We start from the raw sequence: 9,822 nt of genomic DNA on the forward strand, positions 1-9,822 counted from the left end.
TTCATTCATTCATTCCACAAACATTTATTAAGCATTAAGCGCCAAAGCAGACATTCACCAGTTTTGGACAACTTTGTCCTGGACTAGCTGGCCATGAGGGTCAGAAGCATCTGGAGGCAGGAGGGCCAAGTAGACAGGGGTCTCAGCGCCCTCCTCTGCAGTCCTGGAGCTGTAAGCCCCAGCCATGTCCATCTTCATGCTCTCAGGGCAGCACGCATTCAGCAGAATCCTGTCGGCTTTTCTCTTCTCATCCAGACGCTGAGCCAATATTCTTGATAAGACAGTGACCCCCAGCTTGGACACCCCATAAGCTGAGTTGGGCCAGCCTTCCCTCTCATGCACTTCGTTTTTTGTATCCTCCACAAACTTTTTCATGAGGTCCACTAGCCCCTCCTCTGTGAGTGTCTCACATCGGAACTTCTCCTGCAGATCTTCACTGCAATTTTCAAGAGCTTTTGCACCTGCTGAGCAACTGACATTCACCACTCTGCCTGAAATAGAGTAATAAAAATACAAATACACAATCATTGGTTGACTATACCAAACACGCAGCTGAGTCACGGTGCAGGTTGAATTGTTGATAAGATGATTCTAGAAGGCACTGGTGGGTTTCAACCTTTTAAAAATTCCCTGTTCTCCCAAAGGGAAGAACACATTTCCATCAGTAACAGGGGCTAAAGAGCAGGGATTGTCTACTAGGTGAGCAGGGGTAGGTCTATAGTAGAATCACCAGGTAGTTTAATAAAAAACACCCCTTTCCACACCCAAACACCGGCTCTAGGGCTTGTGAAATTCTTTCCTAGAGCCTTTCCTAGAAATTGCCTTCACCCTGAGGATTGAAGCTTCCTATTGGTCTGCACAATTTCCTGGGGCCTTGGGTAGCTGCCTCTTTATCCCTGAGTGTCAAAAATCAGGGTTGAAAAATGCCTCCGGGATAACCCTTGTCTATTCTTAGTGATGGATACTTTCAATGTGGAGGGGTTAATTCTCCATCCGGTTTTGATTTTCATTACTTTTGCAGCCCATAGTTAATAAATAATTACTTAAATATATAACAAATAAATTAATGAATACATTAATATTCATATTAACAATAATTCACAGCTACTGAAGAGACAGTTCTGTCCATAAAAACATATACAAATACAGGCCAGAGACTATAAAACAATTTGAAGCATTGCCGGAAACCCCAAAACCAGTTAATGTGTGAATTTACATATCAAAACACCAAACAACCAAAGTTCTTTTTTTTTTTACATATTATCCTAAATCCACATCCTGGGCATCTGACAGGATAACTAGGTTTTATTTTACTGAGTGGCATTCGCCACAGGCACACACATTGGGGTTGGGGGGTGGGTCACACATCCTGTTCCCCTGGGCCGACTCCATCGGGATGCACCTGCACTCTATCCTTGAACAAGAGCACCTCACTTACCCCTGGGTACCTAAGATCCTTCAGTATTTTCTTTCTTTCCTTCTCTAGTATATGTTTCTTTCCCAACTTTTAACTTTGAAAAATTTGAAACCTTCAGAGAAGTTGCAAGAATAGGTCAATACACACCCATATACTATTCACTTAGTTCTTGTGGAAATTAACAACAGGGAAACCTCAGCAACCTGGAGTTGGGAGAGCTCCCATGCCCACCACTCCTCATTGATTACAGAAGGAAAGTCAATTACACTTTGCAAGTCACACTGTTGAACTATTTTACTACGTAGCAGGAGGAGGGAAGAGTTTCTGCCTCCCTAGGGCAACAGCCCAGCCAAGAAGAGACAGTCACAACTCAGCCAATGAGCAGCCACAACATGTGGGGCTCCCAGTTTCCTTCAATGGACTGTTTTTGCCCCTTCCTCTGTAAATGAGCCTCCTCTTTTTCATTCTCAGGACAAGCCTGTGGTTTTGCCATAGCTCTCGTCTTGAGTTGCAATTTTCAGCTGTTCCCAAATTAACCTATTATTGCTGGTAAAATAATGGACAGTTTTATTTTTAAGGTTAACATCCCCAGCTGTTAACATTTGCTTTCTCTCAATTGCAGACAGATATCATAAACCTTCATGACAAAAACTCCAGTGTACATATATGGTAACAAGGGCATTCTGCTACATAATGGTGATTACACGCAACACTGTTTTCTACAGAACAGTCCATATTCAAACGTCCCCAGTTGTCTCAATAATCTTCCCTTATAGGTTTGGTGTATTTTTATCCAATGGGCTGCATTTAGTGGTCATATCCCTTTACAGTGTATTTTAATCTAGAGTCGTTGACAATGGTCTTTTTGAAGACTAGGTCCCCCCACCCCCACCCCCTGCCTTTAGATTGGCATGACTTCCTTATGATTAGTCACTTCAACATTTTGGCCAGGAATACGACCTCAGTGATTTGTTCTCTACTTTTCAAACAGCTTTGTTCTCAATCAGTTGGCTGCTACAGGGACTTAAATTCAAAAGGAAAAGGAAGAACAAACAGAAAAAGAAATTACAGGAGTTACTCTATGACTTTGGTGGAAATTAGAAGCCTCGTAAGAGGAAGAGGTGTCCCCTTTGACCTCAGGGCCCACCTCTGGCAGGCAAGCCACGGGTGGCAGTCTCAACAGCAGGGTGGAGTCAATCAGCCCTGGGAAGGCTGTGCCCACACCACCTACACCAACCTTTGCTGAGGTGCAAGTGGCTCCACCAATCCAGAAACAAGCCCGACCCCATTCTACAAAGAGTGGGCAAGTAGCTCCCCCTAGTGGCTCAACAGTTGATGAACCTATTTACTCCAAATCTTGCACAAATAAGCAGTAAGGATAGCTTGTTTTAAAGTGATATAAGGTTAAATAGAGAGTGGCTATTTAGTCAGTTTTGTATGGGCAGAAAGTGATTCCCTACAAACCAAGAGCCAATCATCCTCAGCGTTTAGTTTGCCAAGTAAACATGAGGTTTACTGAAGAGTCACAAATATTATTATCAATGTGTTGTAGACCAGAGATTCCCACTTTGGTAATCACTATTACAGAGAAGTGGTAAAAGGCAGTTATTCACCTGCTCTGGGTTGATTGCTAAGCCCCACCTTTCCCAGGGCCTTCTTTTATCTGTCAAAATGGCTTGGTTTGCCATCATTTGATGCTATGATTCTTCCTTCACCAGAACTAATTATCCTGATATGATTGAGGGGTAGTCAGGAAACCTGGTTACTGTTTCCAGCTCTATTACTACCTGGCAGTGTTCACGTCTCTGGACCTCATTTCCTCTTCTGCAAAGTGAAGGTGTAGGAATGTGAGGTTTCTTCAACACCTTGCAGTTTTCAAATTCTATGATTCTAAAATCCACAGGGAGAAGACTTCCTGATACTTGGTAAAACATATCTCTACAATGGAATACTATGTAGCTGTAAGAAAGAATAAGAAAACTTTGTGTCCTGATCTGGAAAGAGACCCAAATAAAGTAAGTGAAGAGAGCAGGGTGGCAAGCATTCTCCCTAATGTTCCTTTCTGTATAAAAATGGGGACAAAAAGAATGCATTTATATTTGCTTAGATTTGCACTTAAAAACTCCATCTCCTGGTTCCTGGGACTCACCAACTCCATGCATCTGGACCCCAGGCAGTATCTGCAACTCTACCTGCAGGCCTTCAAAGATCCCATCTCACTAAGAAACCAATAAAGAGGATTACCTGTGTGGTTGGGAATAGGAATTGGGCAAGTGGGGGACAGGAGTAAGGGTGTAACTCTCACCATGCATCTTTTTAGATTTTAAGATTTCTGCACTGGGGATCACCTTGATTCAACATGCTCAATTAAGAAAAGTACATTTTAAATAAGAAAGACAGTTGACTTCTTGGGGAAGAAAATCCCCAGGGAAGCAAGTCTTAGCCCCCTCCTAGCACAGTTGTGATTTACACTTAAAATTCTTGTCAATGCTGGGCTCCTCCACCAGTCTCAGTGCTCTATGGACACCACAGTACCAGACGTCCACAGTGCTTACCACTGTATCCCCAGCAACCAGCGGAAGGCCTGGGTTATGGCAGGCCCTCAATATTTGTGGAAAAAGTATTAAAAGTTATTTATTGAATACTTGGGAGTGGGGGCAAGATATTTCCTAGTAAAGAAAAATTTCTTTTGGATGTTCTGAATCAGCCTGACAAAGTTTGGTACAAGAAGAAAGCAATACAGGGAAAGTCATGATAATGCTAGATAAATCCTTTTCCTTAGGCCCCCAAGATGAGCTGGGTGTGGCCCTGTCATCTTGGAGGGTTGAGAAGGACTCACTGAGGTTGCTCAAAGGCAAGAAGGCTTTTGGGACTTGCAAACCCTTATCATTCATTCTAGGGCTGAGTTCATGACATGGGACCAAAGAGCACTGCCCCATATCATACATATGTTTTAAAGTTAAAGCTAATGTGTGCAGGTAAGGGGCCAGCTACTGTAAGAAAAGAATGCAGGTTTCTATTTTTCCCCCTACAGAGAAATAGCACCCCTGGGTGGTTCTCAAGGAACAGCCCCGTGCTCACTCTTGCTGATGGATGCCACCTGACAATTCACACGGCTGGACTTACCATGAGGTTTGATTATCGGCAGTAATTCGATGCAGACATTTCTCGTGGCAAAGAAGTTTGTCTTCAGTGTCACCTCAGCTTGAATGTCAAAGGGTGTTGGATCACCATCTTGCAAAAAGAGAAGGAATCAAAGTCAAAGTCAGGCACTTCCTCCTGAAATTCACATGACAAATGGGAGCTTATCTCTAATTAAAGGAAAAACAAGCTAAACGATTTTTAAGCCACTAGGTGGGTGGTTCTCAAACTTCAGGGCTGGGTCTGAATCACTGCATGGCCTGTTAAAACAGCTTTCTGGGCCCCACCCCCGGAGTCTGGGATTGAGAAACTCTGGGGCAGAGTTCCATAATTTGCATTTCTAAGGAGTTCTCTGGTGACGCTACAGCTACTGGTCTGCCAGCCACAGTGACACACTCCTGGCTTTGACCGCTGCTGCTCTTAATTGAACAGGCATAGGAGGTACCTGGGGATTCTGTTAAAATGCAGATTCGGACTCAGCAGGTGTGGGACAAGGCCTGAGATCCTGAGATTCCAAGAGTGTCCAGAGTTCCAGGAGCTGCTGGTCCAACCGCCCACACTTAGAGGGACAAGGGCTTCCAGCGGACCTCAGGGTTTCTCCACGTGTCGTCCAGAAAGCGGAGTTTCAATCCACCAACCCTTCAACTAGTGGCCGAGGGCTGCTTCGGGGGTGTCAGCCACCTCCTGCCAATGCTCTCAGCAAGCCCACAGGCTGAGCTGCAGGAAAATTTAGGCTTCACAGGAGTTCTTTTTACTCCATTCTGCCTCCTAAAGTTTCTCTTCTCTAGTTAAGTGAGGGTGGCCTGATTCTTCCCATCCCAGCACATGGCAGTTCAATAACTTCCTCCATCGAGTAATAGAGTAAGTGATCTCCTTGACATTTTTTCACCCCAAAGGAAGATGCCACTTAAAGCCACATGCTGTACATTTGATAACAAACCTAAATTCCTGGGGGAGGGAACCAGGCTCTCTTCCGTTTTGCCAGAGCCTATCAAATCTCTCATTAAACAGTCTCAAGCCCACTAATGGGTAAATTCGCGCCTATCTTGTTCCAGCGATTCCTTTCCTGCCCGGAGTACATGCCTCCTGCCATTTATGAATGCACTCTCCAAGGAAAGCGAAAGCCCAAAGTGAACTTGGAGACCATTCGCCGAGAAAATGTTTTTTGCATGAGACAGAAAGCTTATGAGCTTTGCAGGGCGTGGCCCCATCCTAGGAGGCCGGTTTTCTTGCAAACCAAGCAGCTGACAGTTCTGGGAGGGCTCTAGGCTGCGCTCCAGGGGGCTGGCGGGCTGGGCGCGAGGAGCCGGGCGCCCGGGAGCACCGGCGAGAGCGGCGGGCGCTGCCTATCGGATCACTCAAGCGTACGCCTTGGGGGTGCCGGCGGCTCGCTGCCCTGCACCCTCCGCGCGCCCAGGGACCTCCGAACCCCGGACCAACCTGTGAAGGCGACGCCCGCGTTGTTGACCAGCACGTTGAGGCCCCCGTAGTGCTTGCGCAGGAAGTCGCGCAGAGCGCGGATGCTCTGCAGGTCGTCGATGTCCAGCAGGTGGAAGCGCGGGCTCAGGCCCTCGGCCTGCAGCTGCTGCACGGCCGCCTGGCCCCGCGCCGCGTCCCGCGCCGTGAGCACCACGTCCCCCGAGAACTGCCGGCACAGGTCGCGCGCGATGGCGAAGCCGATGCCCTTGTTGGCTCCGGTGACCAGCGCCACGCGGCTGCAGGACGACATGGCTGGGTGGGAGGCGCACGGGGCGCGGGCCGAGGAGAGCGGACTGGGCTGTGGGTCACCGCGGGCGCGCGCTGCGGAGACCCGGCCACAGTCAGAGAAGCTGCACAAAAGTGTGTTCTGGGATCCAGTGCTGCGACTTCTAGAGACCGAGGCCGCGAGGCTCGGTCCCTCCCCTCTGAGGAGTGGCCGTCTGTTCCCGAAGGTTTCGTAACGCCCCGCTCCCGGGTCCAGCCCCTCCCCGTGCTGCGTCCTTTTTTGATCCGGCGTCTGAGCCACAGGGTGGTCCGCGGGCGAAGCCGTTGGTTAGCCCCAAAGCAAGACCGGACGGTGAGGGGTTGATGGGGCCTGAAGATTCACTCGGATTGAAGAAACTACTACTTCAGGAAAGCCCCAAAAGGAGAAAAGCCAGTGCTGAGTAATTTTCCTGGGTGTGTGCCCATCATCCCCCGCAAAATGAGATTGCTTCCTTTTTCCTCAAATGCGACAAAATTCTTAGACACGGTGAGTGCTTCTCAGGACATGGATCCCCTTTCTTGCTTAAACAAGAAGAGAGAAAAGAGGCCCCACGAGTGCATTTACAGGTGTGGACAGCGTACGGTGCTCTGTGTGACTCCTTCTGCGCCCCGAAGCGGGAGGGAATGTTTACGAAGCTCTTACTGTGTGCCAAGCCACTTTCTGGAATGATTTTAATGAAATCCTTACGTAAGTCCTATGGATGCTAAGTGTCTGCGTTTCCGGTTTGTCCAAGGAGGACATATATAATTTATTTTCTCCCAGTGAATCGGTGTACTCTCACAGTTCAGCTGAAAATGAATCCCCAAAGGTGTGTTAAACTGTGGATAGGCAATTGGAATTTCCTCACCTTGTCTTAGTGTAATCTGTGTTTGATTAGTTACTTTTAGGTTTATGGAGAGGTGTGATCTCATTATGAACCAGCTTTTCCTGAGAGCTGGCTAGGCTGTTTACGCCTCCATCACCTCCACTCTACCTGGTCCATCAAATCAACAAGGGAGGTCGGGAAGGTGAACGCTTGCTGTGTGTGGTCCGCTGCTGGGGCTCCACCGATATATTCTTTACTTCTAAAGTTTATTTGGAGCTCTAGTGTAAAGACAAAGAGCTATTCAGATTTTCTATTTCTTCTTGAGTGAGCCTAATTTGTGTTTTTCAAAAATTGTGTGTATTTCATCTACACTATTGACTCTGTTGACATGAAGTTATTCATAATAAGCCCTTATTAATCCTTTTAATATTGGTAGTGAGGCCATCTCGCTCATTCCTGATATTGGTAATTTGTGTCTTCCATATTTTTTTTTCTGATTTGTGTGGTGAGAGGTTTGTCAATTTTATTGATTATCCTCAAGGAAGAAGCTCTTGGTTTCATTTTTTTTCTCTATTTTTTTCTGATTATATTTCTGCTCTAACCTTTATTTCCTCCCTTTTGCCCGATTTGGGTTTTATTTGCTTTTCTAGTTTCTTACCATGGAAGCTGAGATCATTTTTTTTCTAACGTAGGCATTCAGAGCTGTTAATTTCCTATGTTAGTGGCATCATATAAACATTGATATGTTGTGTTTTCTTTCAATCAGTTTAAAATATTTTCTAATTTACATTTTTGTATTTTCCTTGACCAAGGATATTGAAAAGTATATTTTTTAGTTTCCAGCTTTTTGGGGATTTCCTGGATATCTTGCTATTACCGATTCTGAATTGAATTTAATTCCATTGTAACTAGCAGACATACACTGTATGACCTGAATTGTTTTCAAAGAATTTTAAAAGGTGGGAGAGGTATTAAAGCATGTTTTTACGCAGTGGTAATAATCTCAAAGAGAGGAAAAATTGGTGAAGGAGAGAAAGGGAATAATTCAAGAACAAAATTTATGGGAAGGTGAGTGCAAATGGGATCTGGGGTTCAGATGGGGGTTCTGCCTGGGAAGCAGGCACCCCTTGTAACAGGAGGAAGGACAGCATGTTGGGTGGCTCTGCTTGGAACGTTATATTTTCTCTTGGAAAGATGAGAGTTTTGAGGTCACTGGCAAGAGGGATCATTGTGGGAGACCTGAGGGAAGAGCAATCATCTTGCAGAATGGGAAAGTGAATTTATTATGGCAGCTCTGACTAGCAGAACCTGGGGCCTGTTAGTGATCTGTAGTGATAAATGTCAAGAGAACAGGATCAGCTTCCCGCAATTTCTCCAGCACCTCTAGCTGCTAGTGCCACCTGGTGCTGGTGGGCAAGTTGGAGGGTTGATTTTGCCAGGCTCACACAACAGAATGAAGAATGTTTGTAAGGGTGGGATTACAGTGGGGTTATGGCCTCTAAGGATGGAAGAAAGGACATGAGAAAGTTGGAGATTTATAACAAGTGGAAAAGAGTAGGGTTGATGGGATGGAAGTCTTTGAAGACAGGGCACTGCTGGAGGAAGCCAGGTCCTGGGGGTCAGTGTGTGATGCTTTGAGGTGGAGGCTTCAGGGTTGTGCCAATGAATCACATGAAGGGGGCAGGGAAATCTTGATGTAAAGGAGGTCAAGGGACTGGGAAGCCAGATTACTGGTTGGACCTGCATATGGCTTGTGACCGCTTCAGAAATGAGGACAGGCATGGAGGTGAAGGAGAGATGAGGAGCCATGTGCTGGCCTCAAGGTGTGCACCCTTAGCTGTTGCTGTCCTGAAATTCTTGAGATCTTTAAAGAAGTGCCTCCATCTTCATTTTGCCCCACAAATTATGTAGCACACCCTCAGTGAAGGGGTGTGAAGAGTAGTTTGGGGAAGCTATCACTCTTGGCAGGGGTTCCCAACTTGTTGATATTAGAATCACTTGGGGATGTTTAAAAACAAATAAAACAGTGCTTGGCTCCATCCCCAGATACAGTGATTGAATCGGTTTGGGGTGTGCTTTAAAAAGCACTGGGAGTTTTAAAAGCTCTCTTGGTGATTCCAACGTGCAGCAAATTTGGGACCTGTTGGATTGTCGTAACCAGAAAGGGGGGTTGGTCAAAGTGAAATAATCTTCAAAAGAGTTGGTGTTTTTGAAAGAGAAAAGAAGAGGAAGGGTTTGGAAATGGCATAGGTTATTGTGGCTAACAGAACAATGCTCCCTGCCACCCATCTTCAAAGGTGTTCATGTCCTAGCTCCACAACCTGTGGATGTCACTTTACAAGGCAGGAGGGACTTTGCAGTTGTGATTTAATCAAGGATCTTGTAAGATCTAGTGGGGAGGTTATCCCGGATTATCTTGCTGGGCCGGATGTAATCCCAAGGGTCCTTCTCAGAGGGAAGCAGGAAGGTCAGAGTCTGAGAAGGAGACATAAGACAAAAGTAGAGGAGAGAGAGATCAGAGATGCTACTCTGCTGGTTTGGAAGATGGCCAGGAATGTAGGCAGCCTCCAGAGACTGGAGAAAGCAAGGAAATGGGTCCCCCCTGAGAGTGCAGCTCTCTTGACATCATGATTTAGGATTCTGACCTGCAGAACTGTACGATGATAACTTTGTATTGTCTTAAGCCACTAAGTTTGTGTTAATTTGTCACAGCAG

General features: G+C 46.1%; 1 protein-coding gene and 1 long non-coding RNA gene across 2 annotated transcripts in view; one reads left to right on the forward strand and one right to left on the reverse strand.

Annotated features, from left to right (window-relative positions):
* Nucleotides 1-6,452, reverse strand: CBR3 (carbonyl reductase 3). Its single transcript, XM_017658852.2, has 3 exons — nucleotides 5,999-6,452; nucleotides 4,544-4,651; nucleotides 1-491 (listed from the first exon to the last, which is right to left on the reverse strand). Exons 1-3 carry the CDS (start codon nucleotides 6,285-6,287, stop codon nucleotides 55-57), a joined length of 834 nt encoding a protein of 277 aa, XP_017514341.1. The 5' UTR covers nucleotides 6,288-6,452; the 3' UTR covers nucleotides 1-54.
* Nucleotides 6,453-6,470: 18 nt separating this feature from the next.
* The window catches only part of LOC108396122 (uncharacterized), a 31,524-nt gene continuing 28,172 nt past the window's right edge, over nucleotides 6,471-9,822 (forward strand). The window contains exon 1 of the long non-coding RNA XR_001852865.3: nucleotides 6,471-6,788. This is a non-coding gene — a long non-coding RNA (uncharacterized lncRNA). The remainder of the gene's footprint in view (nucleotides 6,789-9,822) is intronic.

This window comes from Manis javanica, chromosome 3, assembly GCF_040802235.1.
Source record: "Manis javanica isolate MJ-LG chromosome 3, MJ_LKY, whole genome shotgun sequence".
Lineage (NCBI taxonomy): Eukaryota > Metazoa > Chordata > Mammalia > Pholidota > Manidae > Manis > Manis javanica.

Bases quoted from the DNA above. Each gene is read 5' to 3' on its own strand.
- CBR3 (XM_017658852.2), bottom strand. From the start codon at position 6,287: ATGTCGTCCTGCAGCCGCGTGGCGCTGGTCACCGGAGCCAACAAGGGC. The intron at 4,652-5,998 runs GTTGGTCCGGGG...TCTTTTTGCAAG, and splicing joins CGCGGGCGTCGCCTTCACAG to ATGGTGATCCAACACCCTTT. The intron at 492-4,543 runs GTAAGTCCAGCC...ACTCTATTTCAG, and splicing joins GCCGATAATCAAACCTCATG to GCAGAGTGGTGAATGTCAGT.